This window comes from Chlamydotis macqueenii, chromosome 17 (genome assembly GCF_036417535.1).
Source record: "Chlamydotis macqueenii isolate bChlMac1 chromosome 17, bChlMac1.mat, whole genome shotgun sequence".
Classification (NCBI taxonomy): domain Eukaryota; kingdom Metazoa; phylum Chordata; class Aves; order Otidiformes; family Otididae; genus Chlamydotis; species Chlamydotis macqueenii.
The window spans coordinates 12,549,995-12,576,963 of record NC_141572.1 but is presented as its reverse complement, the minus strand read 5'-3'; the positions used below and the strand labels follow the sequence as shown (position 1 = coordinate 12,576,963).

The window sequence follows — 26,969 nt, the reverse complement described above, 5'->3', positions numbered from 1 at the left end:
CTCTGTGTAACCCCACTGCAAGGGCTGTAAAGCGCGTAGCTATCCTCAGGTTCCTCCAGAACACTTTACCACTTGGAGAAGACACAACACAGCCAGCCCTGGCAGCAGCCATCACGCACCGGGCTGAGGCGTGCATGGGACAGAGTGCCGAGAGGGCACGCTGGATCCAGGGGGCTGCCCCCCCCGGGCGCTGGCATATAAATTATAACCTAATTAATAGCAAGGCTAAGGCTGTTAAGCAGAGGCTGCTTTAGGTAATCACTCTACCTCTCCCCTCCTGAGTGAAGACCGAGGTGGTACCGCCGCGGTCCCCCGACTGGGGGCGCCCTAATAGCCGGCGCGGGGGACAGGCTTAGCGGGCGCGCCGCCGCCAATGGGAGCGGAGCGTGGCGGCGCCTCCGCCAATGGGAGCCGGGGGCGGGCGCAGTGCGCGGAGCGGAGCGGAGCGGAGCAGCAGCCATGCCGGTGGACCTGGGGCAGTGGAGCGGGCCGCTGAGCCTCACCGAGGTGGAGCAGAAGCCGGCGCACCCGCTGCGGGTCAAGTATGGCTCCCTGGAGATAGACGAGCTGGGCAAGGTGCTTACGCCCACTCAGGTGAGGAGGCCCCGGCGCCGCGCTCGGGGGTGTGTCGCACGGGGGCGCGCAAAATGGCGGGAGGCGGCCGGGCCTCTTGCACCTTCGCTCTGGCAGCGCCCGTCGGACCCTTCCCGGGTGCGAGGGGAAGAGAGGGGTGCCCTGCTTTGCTGTCGACTCTTGTACGCGGCCAGGCCTGGCTCGAGTGGCCTTGAACTCCTCGGGTGTTGCTGCCTGCGCGGGCCGCAGGTGGCCTCCGTGCGCAGTGCAGCTGGCCGGCACGGGCTGTGTGGTGCAGGCACAGGCTGCTCCTGCCAGCGCTGTCATCCCTCCAGGTCCAGCATCGCCCCACCAGCATTGAGTGGGATGGCTGCGATCCCCAGAAGCTCTACACCCTGGTTCTCACAGACCCAGATGCTCCCAGTAGGAAGGACCCAAAGTTCAGGTAATGGGGGTGGGCTACTCCCTATCTCGTCTGGTGAAAATGGAGCATCCCTCTTGGTCTGAGCAGAGGCTTAGAAGGAGGTTGGGCGTGTGCTCTGCCTAAGGCGCAGCAGTGAGTCTGTAGTTTGGGATAGAGACAGTATTCTTGCATCTCTCCTTGAGACAAGGACAGCATGGGGAGGAGCAGCTGCTCTTGCCAGGGGTCTGTTGTAGATTGGAGAAGCACAGCCTCTGCTGTTTGCTCTGGTTTGGCCCAGGTGTGACTTGGAATTAGGTCTGTCTGTACTAGCAGTGGAGTCTTAAACCTGGAACCAGCTCACCTTTCTCAAATCAGGCTTAGAGGTCAGGTTCTGGGTTTCCCAGAGCTGCAATGCAGGATGACAGAGCTGGTTTTGAGAGGCTCTGCGCCCTGCAGGAGGCCGTACCTGCTCTAGGACTCGTGCTCTTTGGGTTTGGCAAAGCAGGAGTGGCAGCTGTTAGCTTCAGTTACCCTGCACTGACAGCCTTAGGACAAAGCAGCAGCTTGGAGCAAAGGCAGCTCTTAGCTGGGGCTGTGAGGCAGTCTGATTCTCTTTTGCCTTCTCCTTTCAGGGAATGGCATCACTTCCTGGTGACCAACATGAAAGGCAACGATGTGGGGAGTGGGACTGTGCTTTCAGATTATGTCGGCTCTGGACCTCCCAAAGGAACAGGTCAGTACCTGGATCAAAGGTGGTGTGCAGGGGAGGGTGGGGAGGCCTGCAGAAAACTGGCTGCCTGCTCAGTGCGTGCTGCAAACTGTGCTGCGCTGCAGAAATGGCCCACGCAGGGCTGCCTTGCTTGTCGCCACGGCTACGAGCACGGACAACATATCTCCACCATCCCTTGTCTGGTGACAGCTCTGCGCTGTTCTGCCTGCAGTTGGTAGGCAGCACGAGCCGTTCAAGCGTATCTAGTCCCTCTTCTCTAAGCTCCTTTAGCCCCATCATACGTAGCCTTCTGATCCTGGGGAATGCAGGCATCCGTTTCCCCGTGCTCCTGTGCTCCCTTCAGCAAACCCTAAACCCGGGAATTGCAGGTGACTGGCACTCATAACGCTGTCTCCTCCCGCAGGGCTGCATCGCTACGTGTGGCTGGTGTATGAGCAGCCGAAGAAGCTGACCTGCAACGAGCCCATCCTCTCTAATCGCTCCGGTGACAAACGAGGGAAGTTCAAGGTGGCTTCTTTCCGCAGCAAGTATGAGCTGGGGGTGCCGGTGGCTGGCACTTGCTACCAGGCGGAGTGGGATGACTATGTGCCGAAGCTCTATGAGCAGCTGTCGGGAAAGTAGGGCAATGGGACGTGAAGAAGCACTGCACAGCACACCCCGCGCCCCTGGAGACCAGGCCGGTCAGAGCACGTCGCTGTAGTTTTGTTTGATTAGTGAGTTGAACCCAATTCTCCCGCATTGACAGCTGGAACCGTAACCCTCTCGCTATCCCTGAACCTGCGTCTGTGTCGGTGTGGTCCAGCCCTGCGCTGCGCTTCAGCTGCCTCCCCTAGGTACAGGCGATCATTAGCTAGACCAGCTTCTGCCAGGGTGTCCGTGTAAGGGCCACCCCCTCCAAGCCGACCTCCTTAGGGGAATCAGAGCCTTTGCAAGTCAGTGTCACTGCAGAGCGCTGTGCTGTACTGAAATGGTACTGCGCAGCAGTGGGGTGGGTACAGAACCACTTCTGGGCTGGAGCTGGCTGGGTGGACTCCCCTTCCAGGAGAGGAGAGCAGTCTAAGGGAAACTTCCCCCCTTTCCCCCCCACCCTTTATTTTTACCCTTAAGTCTTTGGCCAGTGCCTCCGCGTCCCCGCAGTGAACCACTGAAGTAGTGCGGGGATAGCTGGTGGGAGGAGCAGGGAAGCTGGTTTGTAGCCCTACCTTCTGTTCCGTGTTGCCACTCAAAGCCGAGAGACCACTTTGTTTTGTTCGAGTTCTGTTGTCACCTGATGTTAACGTGCTGTTTGCTCACAGTGCAATTAAACACTTACCAGGGTGGATGGTGTGGTTGTTTTCTTGGGGGGGACGAGGGGAGTGCTTACAGGAGCAGCTGGGTGTCACTGCGTTCCTCCTCCTGCTGTAAAGCTGGACCCTCTGACAGGAGCTCCACTCTCCTGGCGGCTGTGCTGCCTGAAGCAAGTACAGCTCAAAGCAGTTAAAACCCACCTTGGCATTTCTTGCAGCTGATGTAGCCAGCTGGGGTGGAGCAGAGCCAGCTGTTAGCAAGCCCTTCCTCCCAGCAGGACCCCAGCTGAACCCCAACCGCAGATTTTGGCTGCCAGCACCACCAGCTGTACTGACCTGAAGCCCTTGCCAGCCAAGCTGCTGGGTCCTGGTTGTTTTCCTGATCCTCCAGCAGCTTGCAGTGAGGCCTGGTGGTGTCTCCTAAGCACTTAAGGCAGAAAATGAACCTTTGGTGCAGTCTTATATCTTTAAAAGGTTAAAAAAAATGAAGGCAATGTTAATTCACTTCATGGACCTCAAAGCCTTCCCTCATTTTTTAGCTACTTCATTTCTCAAAGGTCTGCAGCCAGATGGCCTGAGAAACACCTACGAAAAACCTCAACAGGCTGCAGCGAGGCCCTGTAAAAAGCAGTGATGTAACTACCAAAGGCGGTTGGTTTCTGCCCCAAGGTAGTTTTTCATCCAGCCCTTAGAACAGGGCTGATGGATTTCAGGAGAACATCCCCATCGGCGCATCACGCAGGCGGAGACACGCTGGAGCAGCCGTACCTCCCCGTGCTCAGCAAGGGCTGGTCCGGCTGGGGCCCAGGGCTGGAAGCAGGGCAGAAAAAAAAAAGCCACAACCCATTAGCCTGAAACCTCCACTGGCAAGGGAACCAGGTTTGGAACGAAGCCCCAGGGGTTCCTGCAGCCCTGCCGCGGGCTGAAGGACACCTCGCGGCTCTGAGCGCCCGCGGGAGCTGCGCTGGCGGGAGGGGAAGGGTCACCTCCCGTCCCCACCTTCAGACTGCGGGGGCCAGGCCACGCGCCGCTCTTCCCACAATGAGACAGCGAGGCGTTGTGATGAACACTTTTATTTACAAATATAATTAAAAGCTCTGACAGTTACTCATGCTCTTCCTTGGAACCTGAAAAATGTTTTTGCTGTTTTGTTGGGTTTTTCGTTGGTTTTTTTTTGTTGGTTTTGTTTTTCTTTTTTTTTTTTTTTTTTTTAAAGTGCATGCAAAAGAAGTAAAGCCTTTTTTTAAATCTTTTTATTGTAAGAAAATACACAGTTTGAAAGTGTGAATAATGCAATATTTATAACCAAGATCATGGGGTTGGGGGTGGACTTGGGGGAGGAACAAAACAAAACAAAACAAACAAAAAAAAGAAAGAAAAATAAAGGGCTGGGGATGATCTGACAGACAGTGTTGAACTCCAAGTACTGAACTGGAGCGTGGGCGGGGTGGCTGGGAGCAGGAGGGAAGGGGGGGGAAAGAAGTAAAAAAATTTTTGATCAGAGAAACAGTTAAAATACAATATGAAAATAAGTAAAAGCTCTCCTTAAATTCCTTCTATACACAAAATACACGATTTGACAAAGCCCAATTTGTGCTACTGGGATCCTGTGGGCTCGTTTAAGTGTATTCACATTCTCTGCGACAGCAGAAAATGATTATGATACAATCAAGAATATGCCGAGGCCCCGAGGTCTCAGCCCCGCCTCGCCTGGCACGGTTCTTCTAAAAATCACCGGATCGTCGCCCCGCCCCTCCCACCCCCACAAAAGTAATAATATGTCACCACTGATATGTACATCACGATTAAGTTTTTTTTTTTCTGTAAAATGTATCAAATTTTTCAATCTTTAATAAAATTTTTTATTATTTAATTATTCCTGATGAATAAATACCAAAAAAATAAAAATAAAATAAAGTTATGCAGCAGCTAGTTAAGGTAAGGCTGCGGATTTAGTCTCTCTCCCCCTGGGTTTGTAGATATCATTTAATTTATTTATTTTTTTTTCTTTTTTTGCTTGTACTTTCATTGATTGGTGGTAAAATGAGTGATTGCTCAAAAGCAACATACATCCACTTTTTTTTTTTTTTCTCCATTACAATTGTCTCCAAAGTTTTCACTGAAACATTTTGAATCATTGCACAGAGACATCAATACTGTGACATACTATGGAAAAGACCGCCAGGAGCCGTCCTGCACCGGGACTGGACACGGGGGGAAAGGGGGCCCCTGATGGAGTAAGAATATACAGGCACTAGTCCGACACGATGTCAGTAAGAGAGACAGAAAGAGAGAGAGCACGCCCGTTAACATGGGGAATGTTGGTTTTGCAAGTTTTATCATCATTTTGTTTGCTTTTTTTTTTGTTTGTTTCTAAATGGCAAAAAAATTGAACCTCATCTATAGTCCTCCTTGGGATATTCTAACGTGACCAAATTCCCAAAGCCCATCCGCAAGCTCTCCATGTCAAACGTTTCGATCTCTCGCTCCTGCCTTTCCAACAGAAACTTTATCCTCTCGCTGCGTTCCTTCTGGAGGGCGGCCAGCTCCTCTTCGATCTGAAAGAAGCACAGTCGGCAGCGCCTTAGCGGAGCACGGCCGTCCCAGCTGCGGCGGCTCCCGAGGCGAGATCTGCACGTGGAACCCCCCGGCAGCGCACCCCAAACGTACCTTCTGTTCCAGATGCGCCCTGCGCAGCGACACCCGTTGCTCCAGCTTCTGGAGCTCTCTTTCGTGCTGTGCTTCTGTCTGCATCTTAATTTTGCTCTGGTACGCGTTGAGCAGCTCCATCTCCTGCTGGAGTTGCAGTCTCAGGGCTTGGCATTCTGCTTCCTGGGCCTCATCCAGCCGTAGCTGTAAGATCATTGGGAAAACAGCAGTTAAACCTCCAGGGGTAACTTCTGTGCTCCGACGCTAGCCACGCACTTCCTTCTCAAGGCTGGGGAGTCTCTCATGCTGGTGGCAGAACGAGAAAGCAGGAAGGGCTGCATCAACAGCAGCTTCCCCACTCACACCGAGGCAGGAGCCTCAGAGAAGATCCAATTCCAAAAGCCCAGCACGCAAGGGGCAGCAGGAACGGGATGCATCTTCTGCCGGATGCTTATTACAAGAGGGAAAGTGCCGCCTGATGCATTATTTAGAATAGGTATAAACACAACTGCCTCGCTCACCATCCAGCGGCGAGGACAGGAAGAGCACAGCGTGCTGCGGGGACTGACGGCACCCCACCTCCACGCCCCTCAGCGAGGGACCCCCTGTCCAGGGGGATGCTGCACCTACCGCTTGCGAGGCCATCATCTCGTTGATGCTCTGCTCGTACTGCTCCGCCAGGATGGCGAGCTTCCTCGTCTGCTCATCCTTCAGACTCTTCAGAATTGTTTTGTGCTCACTCTTTGGAGTTACTTCCAGCTGGTGATTCTTCAGTGCTTTGTACTGCTTAGTTTGGACTTTGCACGTGTCCTGGAACTGCTTTTTGATCTGCATTTCCATAGCCTGCCAAGGAAGGAACCACGTGAAGAGCAGGAAGAGCTTTGGGAATGGGAGGTGACAGTACATCCAAAATGGGCAGGTTGGTGAGAGACAACCCTGCGCTCTGCACGGTCTCCTGCTCCTGCAGCCGGGTGAGCAGGGTGTGCTCTGCGCGCACAGCCACCTAAGGAGCAGCGCCAGCTCAGGCGCTGGCCACGGGCCTGGGCCAGGAACAGGATCCGCTAAGCCCTCCTCAGCCCAGAGCATCCCCATCTCCTACCCCTGCTTCCTGCAGGCTGCCCAGCCCATCACCCTGCTGCCTGCCCTCCCGAAAAGCATTTGCTTTTTCAAGGCCTCCCATTCTGCTACCGCACCGAGGCCTCCGCAAGCTGCCTCCCCTACCTCGTGCTACACTGACCCTGCAGAGCTGAGACCTAGCGAGGGTGCGACAAAGTGAGTAAAAGCAACGTGCCTTTTTGGACGTTCTGAGGAGGAACAGAAATATCCCACAGCAGCTCAGAGGTTCCTAATCAACCTGCAGCCAAATTGGGAAAGAGCCCAGCGCCCAGCACACCCATGTTTTCTCTCCCTCTGCTGACTCCAAAAGTGAGGAGCAACCACCCAGCCCCTTTCCATACTGAGGTTTACAGGCTGACACCAGCAAGGGCCTGAAGGCAGCACAGCTCATCAGAAGCAAGTTCTGTAATACTTCGCTAAGGACCAGCCTGTTTTTCCCCAGCAGCCTCAGTTAGCACGGCGCTTAAAAAAAAAAGTCCTCAGTGGGCTCTTTGCTCTGAGAGCCTGAAACTTCCTTACACCAGAGCAGCCCTGCGCAAAGGAAAAGGATCCAAGGGAGAGCACAGCGCGGGTGAAGAACAGTGGTTCTGCAGCACGGATGCTGCACAGAGGCGGCAGCGAGCACGCAGACCAGCCCGCCTGGCAGGACAGAGGTTGGAAGAGGAGGAAGGAGGAAAGCTTCCAGCACCTTCAGGTTCTTTGGTTGCTGCCGGAGCTCCATGAAATGCTTCCTGTGCAGCTCCCGCTCTCGCCGCTTGTTGTATTCCAGCTGATTCTCCAGCTCAGTCTGGTGCTGCAGCCGGATCAGGTCCATTCGCAGCTTCTGCAGCGTGTGCAGCTGCCTGTACTCCAGCTCGCGCGTCGACTCATCGTGCCGGATCAGCATGGCATGCTCCATTTCCTTCTGGGTCCGTTTCTTGTTTAACTCCTGCACAGGAGGAGAGCAGAGCACACGACAACAGCTGAGGAGCGATTCTCCCTGCCCTCGGATGCGGTAGTGGAGTTTGCAAGGTCGGGTGGGCTAGTCATTCCTCTAGATGGCATCAAATACTTCCAGGTGCCACAGGGAAACACAAACCCAGCAGCACGGGAAGGCTAACAGGGCGGCCAGCTCGCATCCGCCCAACCATCCCTCTGTAACCTGCTCCTCGGCCACCCAGGGAGCCTCCAGCAGGTGGCACTGGGACCACACACAAGCCCTCTGTGAATCACAGACGTTTTTAACAAACACACCCTGGGGTGCTCAGAGCCGGGGTGCCTGACAGAACCAGGGGCTTTTGTTTGTCTGTTTTAAACGATCCTGAGCCCTTGCTGGACGCTGGGAGATGAGGCTTCTCTCGTATCACTTACACTAGAATGGCCCGAGCCGAGGCGAATAGCTCCAGCACATCAGGGAAGAAAAATAACTTAATCTGCCACTGCGTAAAGGAAGGTTTTTGCCCTGAGGCAAAAAATCTTTTAAAATAAGAATACAGCCCTGGCGTTCCATGGTTTTGCAAGGCATACCTAAGAGTTCCTGCACACGGTGCCCTGCAGTCTAAGGAAACCTTCACTGAGCTGCAAGCCAAGGAAGATGAGACCAGATTCTCTCCGTGATTACTGCTAATATTTCTGACTCAAACTATCAGCAACAAGCTGTGGAGCACGGAGTTGGATCCAGCTCAGTCACGCAGCGATTACAGCTGTACCCCTTGCTGGTGATTTGGTGACCTTCACAGATGGTCTGCTGGTACGTCTCAGCTTTAGCTCTCAGGTTTACAAACTCATCGCTATGCTTCACGCTAGACTAAGACAGGCACAGCGGGGCTGCCTCGCGCTACGCGCGCTGCCCAGCACAGTGTTGGCTCAGTTGAACGAGTCTAACGGCAGTAGAAGCAAAAGGCACTCCACTTCTCATAAACACTTCCCCATTTGTACAAGAACCACCTCTGTGCTTACTTAAAATCTCAGGAAAAAAACAACACATTCTTGAAGTGTTATTTACTTCAGCTGTCTGATCCAGTGAATTTAAACTAGTCAACAGGGATATTATTGTCAGGAAATAAACACTTAGATCATTCTGAAAGGTACATCTCTGTCATGCAGGACCTCAGAGGAGTGTTTCCTGGTTAAAATACCGTGCTAGGGTAACTGAGTTCTGTTCTCCCCCCTGCCACAGAGCTGATCTGCTGTGACAGGGGTGCCCAAATCTGATTTTTCAGTCATCTGTTTTCAGGGCATCTGAGTTGAAATGTCTGGATGCGATGCGCAAAGCAGCTGAGCGGCCCCAGGCACATGTGAAGTCAGGGGCAGCAAAGCTGCAAACAGGTGAAATACAGGGCAATGCTGAGTACGCCAGAAAATATGATGGTGGCAGACTAAGTACAGGATTATTAGAAATTTTTGACCACTCACTCTCAGCCTTTACTAAAACACCTTTCCATCTGATAGTCTATCCAAAAATAACATTTATGAAGAATGCAGATGATACAGCGACGACCGGAGAAAAATCTACAAGTAATAATTATTTCTCCAGAGTGGCATCTGGCTACAGGCAGCCTGTAAGGCAAGGGTTGATAACTAACGAGGAAAAGCAAGATGTTGAACAGCTTCTCATTAACAAGCCAGCACCCATTCTGAGCACTAACCTGAACACAGCCCAGCGGAAAGGTTGTTTGGAGACAACCAGAACACAGACACAAAGAGGACTGAATTTTTGGTATTTCTCATGTCTATAGCATTTTGTTCTGCAACCCTAATATTGTTCGTTTAAGGTTACTGCTGGTTTACTACACACATGTCAACTGTGTAAGTTTTCTTTAGCCAACAAGTTGGACACCTCACAGGATGCTCTTCCAGCCATCCCACAGCTCGCCCACAGGTGGCCCCAGCACTCAACACGGCACAAACTGTTCTGCGCTGTGAGAGAACCTCAACAGGATCCCCCAAAATCTCATGCCCGAAGTTCAGATGAAGCACCTGACCCAGAGCAGGTGGCCCCCATAATGTTTCTGTCTGCAAGTCAACTACACCACCCCTCCTCATTTAAGAAAAGCAGCCACATCTGTGTGGAAAAGTATTTCTCCAAACACGTTTCCTACATTTTTCGCAAGTTCTGTTTAGCAACTGGAAACACGAACATCTGATGGCAAACTTTTTTACAGACGCAAAGCTAAAACAGTTAAAGAAACGCTTGGGAAAGGAAGGGAAGAGTGACATACTTCTCGAATGTTCTGCTGCTCCATCTCGTGCTTCTTGATCATCGTTTTTCTCTTGAAGAAACGGCAGTTTTTGTCGTAGTAGAGTCTCTGCTGGCTGAGAAGATGGGCCTCCTCTTCAGCCTGCGTGTGCTGCAGGTTCTCTTTATGTTTGGATATTCTTTCTTGCTTCTCTTTCTTTGGCGTGCTGTGATCCTCATTCATTTCCTGCATGCAGAGAGGATCAAAAACAAGACTTCCCTTAGGATCACAGGGACGCAGGACCCGGAGGACCTTCAGCCACTGGCTGCTACTCTGCCATTCAGTTCATGAAAAGACACCAAAATCCTGCCTACACCACCAGGTACCAGCAGAAACAGACTTTTGACCTGGCCATGCCCAGCCCTACTGCCTCTAGAGCTGTATGATGACCCACCAAGAGGAGAAGGAAAAAGTGGCCATTAAACACAATTATCCTGTTGGCTAAACAGTGCAGCGATGGAAAGGCAGTAAGGTGGAGGGGGAGGCGCTGGCTGTCCAGGAAAGAGACTGGGTCAAAGCCCCCGGCGCCCTGCTCAGCCTCCTTACAAAGGAGTCCAGGCTTGGGCTTAAGTTTTATTCCAACAGGACTCATGCTTGATTCTCTATCAAATCAGATACTTAACAAGGCTCCTTACTATTGTTTTCTCACCTCTACATTCTTAAACAGCAAGGGATTTTGTGATACAGTGGGGACACTGTACTTACGGAATGCAATTTGGGATAGACGAGCTCTATACCGAGTTACTTCTTTCTCCAATGCATATAGGTGATCACAGGGCTTTTAGTCAAGCGATATCTAAATAACTGCTCTGATTACTTACAGCCAAACAGAAGAGGACAAAAGGGAAGAATTCTCTATGAAGTCCCATTTTCCCTCATCACCCTTGGTTTCAAAGATTCTGCGCTACAGCAAATTGTGAAGACACCTCTAGCACCCTAACAGATTATTCTAGAAATGCTGCCAGATGCTTCCAGTTCCTGAAAATTTACTTGCTGAGAATCTAAATTTGCTTCCAAGCATGAGAGTATCTCTTAAAACCCTGGGCTGGCCCAGGTTTATCAAAACAAAACTCTAGTTCATGTTCATTCCACCCCCCTTCAGCCCTGAAAGTGATGGTTTCTTGCCTCTTTAATCTTTTCCTTGCAAAGCTTGTATTGTTTCTTCTGACTTTCTAAAAAGGTCGCCAGGTCTTTCTTTTGCTGAGCCAAAATCTGTTGCTGGAATTTCTTTTCATCTGCTGCAGCTGCCTTTGTCTGTGAAGCACATAGAGAAGAAAAAAAAAAGTGGTGAGGGAGCAGGTAACCACAGAGAGCACTTCAGAACGTGGGTTTTAAGCAGTTCTTCCACAGCCTTCTCCTGGAGACCTGGTACACACCTCTCCCTCCAATCTTCTCGTACAGCTAGGGAGCCTGTAACTCTACTCACCTCTTTCTCCATCACAGCCACTTGCTTCTTGGCCAGCTTCTCCAGCTCAATGGACGAGTTGTTGGCATGTGTCTCCACCTCCTTCTGCAGCTTGAGGCGGTGCTCGTCCATCTCGGCCTTCAACTTGTTTTCCAGGGCGATCAGCTGCTTCTGGTGCTGGCGCCGCATCCGCTTATATCCTGACATCTGTTCCCGCAACTCGTTCTCCTGCTCATGCTCATGGATCTGTCTTGTAACCTGATGTCAGGAAAAGGGGAAGAAGGGCTACATGACATTCTTCACAGACAAGCGGTCTCCATATTAGCTGCTTACCTGTAAGCCAGACTCTGCTTTGCTCTACTCCTAGAAATCAACTTCCAGGGAATGCTGTTCCAGGTTTCAAAGGGTGCTATTGTTTAGTATCACAAACCAGGCCATAAGGTTTCTCTCAATTTCCATCCCCTCCCATCTTTAAGGAGATTTTTATGCGCGTTTTCAGTAACAGAGCAGAAAACCATCGTGTTACAAATAAACGAAAGAGCACGCTACTAATCACTCCAGGAAACAGTGGAGGAGATCTGGAAACAAACGTGGCTGCTGGACAACCTTCTTCAGACACAGGACTCAAATTCCACGGGTGACGTGGACTTAGAAGATGGCATTCATTTTAAGAACAACTCCCAACCCACCCATTCTTTCCATCCCCCTTAAGTCCCCACTGTTCCAACTCAGTCCCTCAACACCTATTCCCTGCAATGAGTACCCTCCTTTCAAATTTCTTCTTAAAATTCAAGAGGATGGCAGACTGAGGTCATTCCCTACTAAAATTGAAAGTTTTCTAACAAGGGAGCACTGTTCTGGAACTGTGTGCTCTTAACAAGATTGATCAGATGGTCTAAGCAGATTTCCAACCCTGCTCAGCTGAAACAAACTCACAAGTTCCACATCCATTTCCACGCCTAAGTGAATCCGTGTGAGAGGAGGAAAACCTCCAGTAATGTGTGCCAAGGATTTTCAGAAGAAAATGAAAATGGTAATGCTTCCATTTCAAAAGGAAAAAGTGTCTGAGGCTAATTTTTTAATATACAGTTCTAGGAACTTCACATATAAAGATCGGCTGATATTTTATACGATAGTCCTGGGAGCCAAAAGCTGGAGCCCTTAGCACACGTGCAGCGTTGCAGCCCTTGATTCTGTTCAAGGGAACCTCTCCCTCTCACACTTCACAAGTACAAAGCGAAGTGCTCAGCTCTTTGAAGGTGATTATGGAAGCTTTATGAACCAACAGTCCTCCCTGCAGCCTGCAAGAGCCCAGCCTTCCCATGAATTTCTCCACAGCAGCCAAGAGGAAGGACTGGCACCTACTACAGCACTGCTGTCATTTGACGAAGGCTGTTTTTCAGAGATTTTCAAAGTTCAGACGTAGGATGGGATACACCTATAGACCCAAGAAGGCTTGAGATCAACAGAAGAAGAGCAGCTGCTTTACCAAGCAGCAAACAAAGCCCACTTGTGGCTTTAAATCACCCCAGCCTGCGATTCGGGACTAGTAGCTACTAGGAAGCAGTGCTCAAGTAAGAGCTCCAGTATCAACAAGTTTAACACCACAACTGATATATCAGCCAAGGCAGACAGCACGCCGCCTCCTGTCTCGGCCCAAATGACTACCAACACTTGGAAGGAGTGTGAAGAGGAGGGTAGGAGCCTTCCAAAGCCAGCACCTCGAAACAGATTAACAACTATTTACAGTAAATCGTTACCAACCAAGAAAGCTTTAGCCAGAGTCCCAGAACAGAAACAAGATATGAAAGGATGAAGCTACTGAAGTGGACAATTTCCCCCCTCATCCCTTCCAAAGACAACCCCAGAGAGAAAACCAAACATCTAATTGTAAAGAAAACGAAGAACTGGCCTGACTACAGTGCTGTGTCAGGAAGCGATGACAGTGGGTTCACCACATTAGTGAAGTTAGACATCAACAACGAGGTAAGCGATGATGCAGAAAACACATCCTCCTCATACAAGGAATCTGGGATGTTAGTTTGAAGTTGACTGAATCAAATACATACTTACACCCCAGTAATTAGTGTAACACAGCAGCTTTCAAATGCTTGAGACTAGGTAATGAAACAGACCCAAGCCAGGCACCAGGAACACGCGAGACTGTAGAAGTGACTCCAGAAACACAGACACAGCACTAGCCCTGTGTATTGCTGTAGTTCAGAACGTTTGGTGGGGTTTTTTTTTTTCTCCCCAAGTGTAACAATGACAGCCATACCGTGCAGAAGTTAGTAAGCATTTCTAGGAACCTACACACTTCAGTCAAGTTCAGCAAGAATAAGATCTCTGACAGAAGCTGCCAGGTAATGAAAGTTCCTCTGAGAAGTCATCCAAGTTAATTAGAAGAGACAGATTACAAGTAGACAGGCAAACCCCCAACATTTCACATATGCCATCTACTACGCTGAGTGACATACGCCTTGAAAAGGACAGACTCGGTCAGGGACTTGCGGAGGCACAAAGACACAGTAACCACCACGCAACGGTACGAGATCTTCCTGGATGTGCTATTTTTGGGGCCCAGCCTTCTTGTGATCAGTGGGATGTTCTGCATGTTCCAAGAAGTTGGCAGAACAAAGCAAAGAGGAAGAGCTAAGAAAAAAATGGATTTAAGATTCCACTAGTGACTTTGCCAGTCTCCCCTTTGGTCTAATCTCTGATGAGACTCGGAGCATGCACTTGTTTTACAGTAAAAATCATTAAACTTCCATCCCTATTTGTTCTGCTGCTCCCGTGCACCCCATTTCCAGTTTTGCTCAGCTTGTCTCTATCAGGACAAGAACTCCATCTTTGAAAAACTTCACATGAGGTTTGGGGTATTTATCCTCAACAACAGCATGCAATTATTAATTATAACGCTAGCTGATGAAGTCTTCTAGTCACAGCAGGAGATGAGACATTAAAAAGTCTGAGGAAAACAAAAGCAGCATGTCATTCCTGAAGACAAGAGAGAAGGAGAAGAGCAGACTTGGTGGACATGCTCATGCTAAAGTCCTAATGAATGAACAGCTTGAGTGACCGTTTTAAAAAGAGAATTTGGGGAAGTTCCAGTAATCACCTTACTGGTGATTTGTCTGGTTCTCAGACAAAGGCACTTGGGACTTTACAAAGTATTTCTCAAACACAATCCCATAGATTATGATGGGACAAAAGATGGCAGCCAAATTGGTCATTGCAAAGTTTGTTCTCCATAACCAGAAAGTGTCAGGATCCTGGATCCTTTAAAGCAGAAACCTGCTGTTTCCTGAAGCTCTATCTGCAGCATGCAATAATCAATCAGGTCATCAGCAGAACCAAAAGCACTGTATAAAACAGAACAGCTTTCATTAAGGTATGACATTTTCTCAGTTTCTTATCTCTCTGTATCTTTGGCACACACAGAACTGAGAAGAGATGCTTTTTCCAGCCTACTCCCACAGGCAGTTCACTTGCCATAAAAATTCAAACTTTCTCTCCTTCACCCCTCCAAGATTTTTGCTTTACGTAAGGAAGTTGGGCTCCCAACTCCTCCTCCAAACCAGCAGCTCTTTAGAGTTCCTTTTTCTACATCATTTAACCAAGATACTGAACGGTCTCCTACAGGACAGTTATTCTCACCTCTTGATAAGCAAACGAAATGCTGAGCTCCTCTTTGCTGGACGAGGCAGCGTACTGAGCAAGACACTGCCAGCAGCCTCTCGCAGCACGAGAAGAGCTTTGAGGTAAGAAAGAACAAGTTCAGTACTTTCAGAGCAAAGATCTATAAAGGCAGCAGCCAGGTGAGTCCATTCAAAGAAACTCAACCATCTGGAATAAAATGTCACTGCTTCAGCAGAAGAAGGTGCAGGAGAACAGCTATGGTATAGACGTACCTGGGTTTGGAGTCAGACCACCCTGGTGTCATTTTAATGGCCACATCTGGAGAAGCTTGCTCACACCTTCCTAGATATTTGGCTTTGCAGACCCAGGATGAGATCACATAACGCTTTTGCTGGCATTTGGATTTCAAAGAGAATGCCAAGGACTTCAATGGAGTCCACACAACCTGATCTTTCTGGGAAGGTTTAACTATTAGATAATTTAATGTGAAAATTGTAAAAGCAGCTATAGAGGAAATGCATGAGGCGGTGGAGAGTTAAGGGGTCAAGCATGAAAGACATCCAGAAATGCAGATCTGTGCAGATCTCTGCACATATTTTAAAACCACCTTTTACTTGAAAATGTTGACAGGTGTACTCTTATTGACATGCAGAATCTCCACCCTTCTTTCTAAACACAGCTTTCCGAGCCTCAAGGCTTTGATTTCTAGTTGTAACTTTTAATTTATGGATCGCTGATAGTCTGCAAAATAACACGGAGATGTAGTAGGTACCTGATCTCCATTTCGGATGCTACCTTTCACTGCAACAGCAGAAATACGCAGAGCATTCTCCACTACTGTTCCAAGTGAGTGACGGTCACTGTTGCCACAGAGTGTCACGGGCAGGGGGAGAGATGGGGAAGGCTGGTTTACACAATGACCAAAGAGAAAGGTGGTCCAGGAAAGAGTGACTATTAAAACTGTTGCTTGACTTAGAACCAAAGGTAAGCTCCTTCAGGCTTTCTTAACCACATTTGCTCATTTTTCTTAATTATTTATTATGTTTTTTTTTTCCCCTGAGTAATATCAAAGCATCACTGAAACACTAGAAAGGTACATTCACAGCCTATTTTTTTGTGGCTAGTCCATTCCAATATTTTATCTGGAAGTCTGTCCACTTTCCTTCTTATTCACGTGATGCTTTTGCAGAGCAATAGGGCAGAGGAATCATACTTAAAAATCCCTGGGGCATCTGGAGCGTGGAGCTACCTAATGTAGTTCTCTGTAACCCCTACACTAGCTGAAACTACTTGAGCTTGTTTTTGGAAAGAGATCCAACTTCCAAGTTGGGAGCATCCTTTTAGAAACACCAGTCTTTCTTCAAGCTGCAACACCCTGAATAACAAGGACCTGAAGGCCCAAGACTCCACCAGCAGGAACAGCCGTGGAGCAACACGCATGGCCCCAGCCTCAGTGCCGGTATTCTGCAATGCTGCCCTCCTCTCATGTTTTGGGGTGGTGTTCAGCAAACCGCACAAGCAGGTTTTACACCCAAATATCATCCCATATTATTGAATTTGGGGTCAGAACTCCCATTTTTCTGATTCTCTGCAATATCAGCCACCTGTCTCTCTCAACTACATAACCCTTCTGTGGCCAGGAAGCAGTGCCCAGCTGCTGAGAAACCAACTGATGGTCAGCAGCAGTGATGTAGGGGAACCATCAAAGCACGTTGGTTTGCTTCCTTGTTAAACACTGTGGGATCTCGAGCACCCATTCATATAGGATTAATTTTTCAAGATGCCGTTGAAAGAGTAGATTAACACGGCAAGATGCATAAAGTCTGAATTCCTGGTTTCACGCAGGTTCAGGTCATCCTCCCCATATCACCTACGTGGCTGACCTTGCTCTCCCTGCAGATACTTAAGGAGCAGACGAGGGAGCAGGCACGAGTGAAGTTCTCCCTTGTGCAGAAGAGCAGTAGCATTCAGCACCACTACTCACTGACATCATCCGACCACCGAGCGGTGATCGAACGCACGCTGATAAAAAAAAAAAAAAAAAAAAAAAAAGTGTGCTGACAGCCACGCCGGCACTTCAAACCCAAGCACGTAGGCTGGCATTCTTCATCTTCTCTGGAATAGGTTTCAACTTGGCATTTTTTTCTTCTAGATTGCCATTTTGGAACATGAAGAGGTGGGAATGAAAGATTACTAATGGGAAAGCTCATCATAAAGTTAACTGAAATAAAATATTTCTGTTGTGAACACAGGGAAACTTCTCCCCCACCACGTAACCTCAGACCTTAAGGACAGAGCGACACCTCCTGTAGTAACAAGGTGGTGCGTCAGGAACTTCCGTCTATCCTGGGAACGGGATGTCTGTGCATACGATGGGGACAAGAAAGCTTCTGCATGATGCATACCACCATGTGCTTTTCCAAAGGGCTGCTGGCTAACAGTGAGCTAACGGGTGGGACTTCCCTCTCCACCAAAAGCTCCTGGCCTGCTCACCCCAAGCCCTCCCAGTGTGAGCTCAGACACGTTCCGTATCAAAGCACGTTCCACAGAAAACAACAAAAAAAGAAAAGCTCTCCAAAAAGCCTACCATCTTCACCCAGTATTAATTTTATCTTTACCATCATTTGGTCACTGAAGCAGAGAGATTCAGCAAATCCAAGTGACTAAGGAATTAAGGTAGACAGAGTCCCACCCCACAGGAGGCTGCCACGGGGTTTAGGAGTGACCTTGGGACACTAGCTGCTTTCCCCAGAGCTTAGAGGGCTGGGAAGACCTCACAGTCCATACCTTCATACCAACATCCTTCCTCAGCTCTCAAGCTGGCCTGTGCCGTGCAATACCTTCGAGCCACCCAGGTAGCCCAGGGATGATATATTCAAGGAAAACACGAGTTACAGACTCTGCTGCTGAAGCCAGGACAGAAGGTGCAGCAGCTTTCCACAGGGAGTAAGACATGAAATATTCAATACATATATCTGTTTTTCAATCAAACCGTGTATCTGTTTGGAGTACGATACTCGATCCATTCATCTTTTCTTCCATCCAGCCGACCTAGCTGGATCCTGCTTTTATTTGCTCAGTGCAGGCAACAGTGTTGGCATCGCACTGGCTGCGTGCACACACGTACAAAAGAGAAAAAATTCACAAGGCAGAGGGTCTGCAGGAGAGCAGAGATCCTGCCCGTGGCAGGTGTGTGGCATGGAGTCCTTTAACGCACACATTTCTAGGTCACTCTTTAAACCGGGGGGCAGGAGGGACGCTGGCTCACGAGAAGGCCACCCAGAAGCACACCTGCAAAAGATGGAACGGAGATGCTCCCCGCAAACCTCAGCCCCTGAAGCACCTGGCCAGCAGTCTGTATTCCACAGCAGCGTTTTAAACAGCAGCAGCAGCAACACCGCTCAGAAAAATTCTGGCTACCGGCACTGCTGCTGCTTCTTCCTTCCACTCACCACCTTTCGTGGTGGTCACACACACATATGTTCTGTCAAAGCTGTTCGGAGGATGAAGAAATGGTGGTATTGAAGGAAAAAAAACCCCACCATTCAGGCAGGGTAAAAGAAGAAGGGGAGGGCTCACTGGTGTAATTTTGGGGTTGGTCTAGGATGATGTCATAGCACTGAGCAAGTGCCGTGGCCAAGCAGTGGGGACTTTCTAACGCTCCTCATCCATCTGACCTCTAATGCTAACAGGCTGAAATATTTAAGATGACATTTATTTTAGCTTTCAAAGGCCATTTTTCACTCCTTTCCCTCAAAAAGGTTGCTACCGACCGCAGCCCGCCTGGATGCGAGGTGGGGGAGGCGGCACGACAACTAACTCTTCCGGCACACACCCCTTTCCCTACTACAAAGGCATCCACAGCAATCCCGTTTACAACGGCACAAATCCTGATGGATTCATCCCATCCCCCTCCCCTTTGTAAGCCCACAGCCCCGCTGTAAGCCCTCTCCGTTATCGCAACCCGGCGATCCTTCCTAGGGATCAAGCTGAAAAAGAATGCAGTCACGGTACGGTTGCTTGAAATAAATGAATGAATGAAAATTAAAAAAAAAAAAAAAAACAAAAAAAAAACCACAAGAAAAAACCCAGTCAGCACCTGAGCTGGGAAGCAGCAATCTTATTGTTTCAAAACCCATCTGCATCTCCACAGCGTTTCAGCGTATTTCACAGAAGCACACATACACACTCTCTGCACATGCAAATAAACATATGAACAAAAGAGATGGGTGGAAAAGGGGGGGGGGGAGAAATCCGGGATAATATTAACTTCACCCAGGAAGCTGGTTTATCGCACACACACTGGAAACACACAGAGAAATTAAACACATTCTGCATTTTACATCTCACACACACAGAGCTAAAATACCTTTCAGTGCAATATCTAGTTGCTATGCCAACAACAACAACCAAAAAATTAGGAGAGCAGAAAAACCCCGGACCCCTTAGCGGAGGGAGAGGGGGAGCGGGAGGTGGGGTGGGGTGGCTGCTTACCAAAGATGCTGATTTGATTGTGGCAAAGCGCTCTCGGTTCCGGTAGTGGAGGGCCTGATTCTGCACTGACTGGGTAGGCCGCACCTCAGGCCTGCGATCCCTGTGGCCCACCTCATCCCTTATAAATACATGATCCTGCAGAAATGGATAAAAACAAGGAGAAAGTCCGGCTGTGCTCTTCCCGCGGCGGCTGCCTCTCTCTCACCCCTCTGTCTGCACAAGCGCGGCTGTTTGAGAGGCATAGTTCAGCTCTCCGCTAGCCCCGGCAGCTCCCACCGTACAAAATGAATAAGCAACACATTGCAGGCTCGGCTTCGGCGCGTCAGCTGATCGCTAGCGGGATGCCTTCCGAATCCCTGGCTGGGTTTCTTTTTTTTTTTTTTTTTTTTTTTTTTTAATTTAAACCTCCAGTATTACATATGTGCAAAAAAAAAAAAAAAAAAAAAAGGCTCAAAAGCAAAGCGCTGCAGAGCAATCGGACTCCTCAGAAAGGTCGGGTTCAAGCACTGCAACCCAGCAATCCCGTGGAAAACGTGATTTCCATGTCTAGCAAAGAAGATGCTGTTCCCTTTTAACACAAGAGCAACATTTTGCCTCATTCCCTTTGCCGAGCGCTTGGTCCTCGCTAGGGTTTCTTTGTCTCTTGTTTGCTATCTGCCGTGGAGGACGAGCATCCTGGCCAAAACCATGGCAGGCTGGGAGGACCGGGAAAGCCTCCGTGACCACTCAGGGATCCTGCTTTCCAGTCATGATCCTGCACAGTTCTAGCACTTTCTCTCCACAGCCCACAGAGGATTTTTTTTTTTTTTTTCCTCCTTTTAAAGCAACAGCTCACAGGTTTTAGCATGAATGGATCCCGGTGCAGCCTCCCTTTGCGAGGCTTTGCGAGGAGCCGCTGTGCATCCGGCGAAACGGCGCGTGCAAATTTGGCAACCAAAGCTCTCGCCAAGCGCGTAGAGGAGAGATCTTAATCAGAAAGGTCGGCGAAAAACGCCACCACAATCTCGCTAATTGAAATGGTGACTGCCAAAAGCCAGCACGGCCGCAGCCTACGCCTTCAGGACAGAGCAGCCTTTGGTGACCAGGTGTGTCCCAGTGCCTCCCACCACAGCCCGACTGGTCGCGTGGGCTCCACGGGGCAGCAGCAATGGTAGGCAGCGTTGGGACATCTGTCACCCTGATATCAACTATTCGCGACTCCAGTTCTCAAGCTCCATCTTCTAAGAACTCCAAGGAAAACTGATTCTTCCTGAATTACATCAGCTGTCAGGGGTGCAAAACGAAGGCTGCGCACACGAGCAAACGCCTATACCAACAGGCAAACAAAAGACTCCAACCCTTGCAGCGAACAGCTGGCTGCAGTGACTCGCTGCCCCCGTGCACCCGCTGTTTGCGGGTGAGCAGAAGCAGCTCTGCCTCCCTGCCACGCCAGAGCGGACACCAGGAAGGTCAGAAAGCCCCTACGGTGAGAAACCAGCTGAGACGGAGTGGCATCTCCACCACGACACTGCTGCTGTACTGACATCCCTTTCCCACTCTGCAGACATCTGTTTGCCTCTCTGCTGTCCTCAAATTCTAGCTGCTTCTAGTCTGGGCCCACGCACGTTCGGCCACTTTCAATATGATTCTGCAAAAGCCAAACAGGTAGAGAAATGCTGACACAAAGAGCTAACGACCTGTTGATGTGAAGTGCTTTAAAAACACAACACCCTTTCTCATATCCTTCCGTTTGGAGCATTTCCGCTCCACACTCACCTTCCACTTGCCTTTGTATGGAGAGAGCACGATGACCAAGACCATCCCAGAGCCAAGCCCACACCTACCCAAGGGAGATGGAACAAGCTAAAACAGTTTAAAAGTCATCCTTATACCAGGCCTTCCGTTGCACTGTCTTAACAGGGAAAGGCAGTGCTACGGGAGGACAATTACTGGCAACTGGGCTGATCTTAGATTTTCAGCTTGTTCATATGCCAGGCTGGGCTCTCAGACTTGCACGCTTTCCTGAGAAAGTCATACCAAAAAAATCTTGATTAAACATTTAAAGTTTAACAGTATCACTCAGCTTAAAACTGGACTCGTGGCTTCACTGGAGGAACATCAATTCCAAGTTCTCGACAGGTTTGCAGCACTCTTGCCTATTAAGCAGGTGCAAGAAGGACTCTGTGAAATACAATTGGGGATACCTCAGATAACCCAAAGCAGAAGGGGTGGCTCCTAATATCATTGTTCAGTTTGGTATTTCTGCAGAAGTGCTTTGGAGACTTTCGGCACAGTGGCTCCCCAGCCAGGCAAGGGGCAGTGCTAGAACCAACGCTGAACTTGGCTTCTCACTCTCCAGCAAGGAGCTCTGCAGAGGTAAACCTGGCTCTTCGGGGCTTGTGCAAACAGTCTCATGCGAACGTACTGGTACGAAGCAAGCTGGAGCGAGGGGAAGGGAGTCAGCAACTGCAAACTGGAACTCCCTTGTCACAGGCGTAAATGGAGCACCTCGTATACAAAATAAAGCTGAATAAAAGTGTCCTGTGGTAAAGATCTACAGCAGACTTACCCATCCGAACCATGGAGTGAAGAGCAATGACAGTACACAGGAGCTACTCCTCCTCTGCTGTAGCTGTGAAGTTAAGATGGAGGCACACCAACTACTACCCGTTGGCATACACAGAGCGTGCAGCAACACACGGGAACGTACACGGTTCCTAAGGTCCACCAGTAATACCCCAGTCCCTGGACCACCTTCCATCTCTTTGTTACTTTAGTATGCCAGGGTCAGTGTGAAAGATTAAAACCAGAGAAGCAGCAAATCACTGAAAGAAAGACTAAAATGGGCATTCAGATTTTTCAGAATGCTCCAAAACATCACCTAAAAATGACAAGTTGAAATTATAATTACTCTTATACAGCAAAATCTATCCATGGGTTACTTTGTTATTTAAGAGGTGGATTCTTAGAGTGCAGAATGTCATCCTAGTCTTGTTTTATGGGACTTCTAGTTACTTCACTGCACCTAAGCAGCTCACGGCAGAATCTAATTGCCCTTCAGGAATGTGAATTAACTGCATTCTCCATTTCTGATTGAGCTCGGTACAGAATGGGAAAATTCCTTTGCAACTGAGCAAGCAAAAGGACTCATTTTGAGTGGACAGAACACTCGGTGGTTGTCCTGGGCACCCCTTAATCTGGGATCTGAGGCGTCTGCACCAGACAACCACTACTAACTCTCAAACAAGCCTGTGCAACCTTAGCAGGCAAAACATTTTTAAGAAAAGCGGTCACGCTACCAGAAATGACGTGAAGAGTTACCCGATCTATCGAGCTATCCTACCACAGAGCCTGCTAGGAACCAGAGACCTGTAAGACAGACAAACCCAAGAGCAGCCGTATCTCCACCTTCCTCAGAGTGACTGACGGCTGCCACGGCAGACACGTACCTACAAACCCAGACAGCAGATTTCTGCTCTTTTTATTTTACTTCTTCTCCCAAGAGCTTGCTTGGAGACACTGCAATCATATCTCCTTTCAGATGTTGGCACAAATCAGGAAAGTTCGTTTCCAACTTTTTAGCTGCAGATTTGTGGGTAACAAAGACCCAAACCTGGCACCTCAGCTCGTGTTAATCAGTAAAATCTGAGTGAAAGCACCCCAGAAACTCATGAAGTTTGGATCAGGGGATGTCTCAGCTCTAAATCTGCAGTTCAAACACTGGTTTGTTTTTAAAGTCATGGATCTTCTGCGTATATTTCACTTTCCATCTGTTTTCCGTGTTTATTACAATATTTGCCTTATGAATACGCCTTTAGGCGTGCTCAGATCACAACTCACATGAAACCATTAAGATCTTTCTAGTTAGGGTCGAGAATCCAGAATCTTCAACTTCCCACTAAAGAAACCATTTGTTCTTCTGCCTGTATTATCTGCTACACGAACAGTTTTCAGGCTGCTCACAACAAATGGGGTATTTGGCTGGCTGTTGGCTTGAAATTGCTGATTGTATTTGCCAGGATAAAAGCTCTCACGCATTTCTACAGGATCATCTGAACACAGAGCTGGTGGAGCTTCCAGTCGCTTACGTGATGCTAAGAACAAAAAAAAAAAAAAAAAAAAAAATCCCAAAGAAAGGACTCCTAGAAGTATCATGGATTAGTAAGTAACCTAAAAAAAAATAAAAATAAATTATTGTGGAACACCAGTGCAACGTTTCAGGAGTATCTGCTTCACACCATCAAGAGCAACACTAAGCACGTTGCTAACAGTACTTGAATTTCATGTTCAAGATATTCTGCCTAAACTCCCTCCTGATAACACTTAATAACTACACTGATCGGGTATTTTGTTTTGTTTTTAGAGAAAGATGTAGCTTGTTCCAAGAAACACTGGGGAAAAAAAAAAACCCCACACAAACACCCTGCTCCAACAAAACTTCCTAGGTGAATAAAAGAGCTGCTCAGGAGCCAACTGGAACAAGCCAGCTACAGAAGCAAACAACTCAGTAGGTAGACAGTTGATTTTTTTTTTCCTACAGAAAAAAAAAAAAAAAGTCTGTGAGAATTTTTCCTCAGATTTTAACCACAGCAAAACTGGGCAGAGTGATCTATAAATTGCATTTGACATTTGCATTTTCTCAGTACATAACATTGTCATGTGGCTGAAACAGCCCTTGCGCTGACAAAGCGTCAAACACAAGAATTAAAATACAAACAGGAAAAGGAGTCCCACCGTCTTCAGCAGCTGATTTCGAAGCTAACATACCCCAACGGCAATCTCTGATCGCCCTGGACTAGCCTAAAGCTGAAGCAGCCAAATTTTGGCCTCAAGAGGAACGTTCACTTGCACGCTGCGTTTTCGGTTGCGCACACCAAACAAAACCCTTCAGACAGACTGTTGACACAGGAGGACTCGCTAACTGGGGAGGACTGCCAGTCTCCTAGACAAACAGGAAAGGCAACTTCTGAGTCATAGTAAGGACTTTCATGGAATTGCAGCAAATCTCTTCCTTCTAAGAATTTAAAGAGCAAGGAAACCAGCGTGCCATTGCTCATTTTAATACTTTGCACTGAGTTTCTCTGTCATCTACAGAGAGGTGTAAGCATCACGAGTCTTTCAGGAAAAGGCTTCACGACACCAACCTGCCCAACACGATTCCAGAAGGTTCCAAGGGGTTGTTGCCGCCGGCACGTGCAAGCCAAAACTCAGCACGTCACTACCCAAATATCCTTTGCATCTCACAAAACCAATATCTCTTCCAGTGTGAACCATCAGTTTTGATACATAGCAAAACACCCCCAGCTATAACTCGGGTAGAGCTGCCATGCCAGAGCACTCTCCAGCCACAGAAGGCAGCGTGGAGGCTGCACGTTCATCGTGGCAGCGATCGGCGACGTGTGCAGGTTAATTCAACGGATTTGGAAAGTCACTCGAGTTGCAAGCGTATTTTATCACGGACATTGGGCAAGAATTTGCGATGATCAACTACGAATGTCCTCTTTGCATCCTTTTGTTAAAAATTAGCTTTTAATCAGAAGATTTCCCTGACATTTTTATGTTTCACCTTCATAAGCACTGATGATTTAAGGCTGAAGTAAGTAACAGCAACAACTCTGTATTGCGGTTAAACAACACAGTACCGTACTGGCTTTTTGTTTAGATTACAAGAGAACAACCTTTTTCAGTATTGTAAAGTTTTCTGGAAATAATAATAATATCATGTGGGAGCATTCCACTTCCTACCACTTGGCATATTCGTTGAGCACAACAAAATAATATTTCTGGGGAGCCACCTGCACACACACTGACACACACCAGCAGTTTAACGAAGCCGATGACAATGAACTACCTACGACGCACCGGCTGATGCCTGTACTCTTAGAGAGCCAAATCTTCATCCTCATTTTAAGATGAATTAACGGACACCTATCTGTTACGAAATTCCGGGCTGTGTGTCTTTGAAGCACAGGGTAATTGGAGCTCAACTCTCCACCTCAGTGGGGCAAGGAAAAGTTCCTAGCAGGTCAGCTCATCCAAGCTGGACATCTGAATTTCCCGGTGACTAAGGCATCCTCCTGAGGAAGCAGTCTGATCCCAAGGATGGGCTGAGATCCCAGGAAGGGAGGATGCAGGCTTCCTAACTGAGGAGCAGACATTATTGCAATTTTTTTCCTCCCATGAGTTCAGGACACAGCTATAAACACTAAGTTACATTGAAAGCTACGTATTCAATTAGGGCTTTTTATTACTAATATCTTTCTTCCTGTCCACTGATTTTTCTTCCATTCTGCTAGTTTTCCTTTGCTGACAGGTGGCAGTCACCTTTGCAAACGCCACCGCAGCCTGGCTCTTCACGCCGAGCAGTGGTCTGAAGCACCGAAGGCTGGGAACTATGCTTCACACACAACCCCAGGCTTTTCCATCCTACACTTCACAACTGCACGTGACATCCTGGGGCCGTGGCCCAAGTAAATCAAAAGGCCTCTGACACTTAAAGCTTTGAGCCTTTGAAGATACCAACAGTCGAGGCAATGTTGCCATCCCAGTCACTTCACGCAGCCTGGTACACCCAGAGGTTGTTAATTAACCCAGTTGTGGAATCTCATAATTTTACAAAACACTGATATGACCCATGTCAAAACTACCTCATATGTGACCCTACACTCACATAATGGAGACAGCTGGCTAATTGTGGTCATCAGTAGTTTCCTTTTAGCCTTTAAAAGCAGATTAAATGCAAAATAAAAGCTTAATTTAAACTTGAGCCCCAGGTTCTTTCCATTTTGTTTGTGATTAGACTCCAAAGTGTTACCAAACTCAGCACTCCCTACTTCCAGAACAAAACCAAGCTGCGTGGATTGGCTTCATCACAGTTTATAGAAACACAGTTAAAGCAAACACAAAAACAAATCGGAGTTTCTTCAGAATAAGGAACTTTACCTTGAAAAGAGAGTGAGATGTATGTGTATACAAACCCCCTGAAATATCCTGTTCCAATTTTAGTCTGTTCACACGTATTAGTGTATACATAATATACACATGAAGCAGGTTTCTATTTAAAATTGCATTCCCCGAAGTAGTAGAGAATAAAAAAAACCACATACTAAATTAAAACAATATATTTGCAGACTGAAATACGTCCTGCTACACATAGTCTAAATTTACCTTATGCATACACAGAGCAGAAGGCATTTAATCCATTGCAAGAATCAGAAATCACAGCCAATTGTAACTATTTTGTAAAGACCATCAGTGCAGATCTGGGGTCTGTGCTTCCAAAATTACCCTAAAACACCTGTGATAAGTGATCTACAGGTGATTTCTTCTACAATACTTCAGTTACAAGTGTGCAAGAGACCCTGTTTTCCCAAACCAGACAACAAAGCCTTCCATGTTTATGCACTCTGCTCAACTGAATGTCTTGATCTCAAGAAAACAGCTATGCAGAAGTCTAAGAGGACTGAATTCTTAGCCT

At 48.2% G+C, this 26,969-nt stretch overlaps 2 protein-coding genes across 6 annotated transcripts in view; one reads left to right on the top strand and one right to left on the bottom strand.

Moving 5' to 3' along the window:
- The first annotated feature begins 441 nt into the window (after positions 1-441).
- Positions 442-3,025, top strand: PEBP1 (phosphatidylethanolamine binding protein 1). The gene is made up of 4 exons (XM_086761850.1): positions 442-594; positions 909-1,018; positions 1,609-1,709; positions 2,110-3,025. Exons 1-4 carry the CDS (start codon positions 460-462, stop codon positions 2,325-2,327), a joined length of 564 nt encoding a protein of 187 aa, XP_086617976.1. The 5' UTR covers positions 442-459; the 3' UTR covers positions 2,328-3,025.
- Positions 3,026-4,173: 1,148 nt separating this feature from the next.
- TAOK3 (TAO kinase 3) overlaps positions 4,174-26,969 on the bottom strand; it is an 84,986-nt gene continuing 62,190 nt past the window's right edge. For all 5 annotated transcript variants that reach the window (XM_086761432.1, XM_086761436.1, XM_086761433.1 and 2 more), the window contains 8 exons: positions 19,514-19,648; positions 11,402-11,638; positions 11,101-11,229; positions 9,958-10,161; positions 7,446-7,685; positions 6,272-6,484; positions 5,663-5,845; positions 4,174-5,550 (listed from right to left, as the gene is read on the bottom strand). In XM_086761432.1, coding sequence (XP_086617558.1) covers positions 5,389-5,550; positions 5,663-5,845; positions 6,272-6,484; positions 7,446-7,685; positions 9,958-10,161; positions 11,101-11,229; positions 11,402-11,638; positions 19,514-19,648 — 1,503 coding nt within the window. In that variant the 3' untranslated portion in view covers positions 4,174-5,388. The remainder of the gene's footprint in view (positions 5,551-5,662; positions 5,846-6,271; positions 6,485-7,445; positions 7,686-9,957; positions 10,162-11,100; positions 11,230-11,401; positions 11,639-19,513; positions 19,649-26,969) is intronic.

Bases quoted from the DNA above. Each gene is read 5' to 3' on its own strand.
- PEBP1 (XM_086761850.1), top strand. From the start codon at position 460: ATGCCGGTGGACCTGGGGCAGTGGAGCGGGCCGCTGAGCCTCACCGAG. The intron at 595-908 runs GTGAGGAGGCCC...TCATCCCTCCAG, and splicing joins AGGTGCTTACGCCCACTCAG to GTCCAGCATCGCCCCACCAG. The intron at 1,710-2,109 runs GTCAGTACCTGG...CTCCTCCCGCAG, and splicing joins TGGACCTCCCAAAGGAACAG to GGCTGCATCGCTACGTGTGG.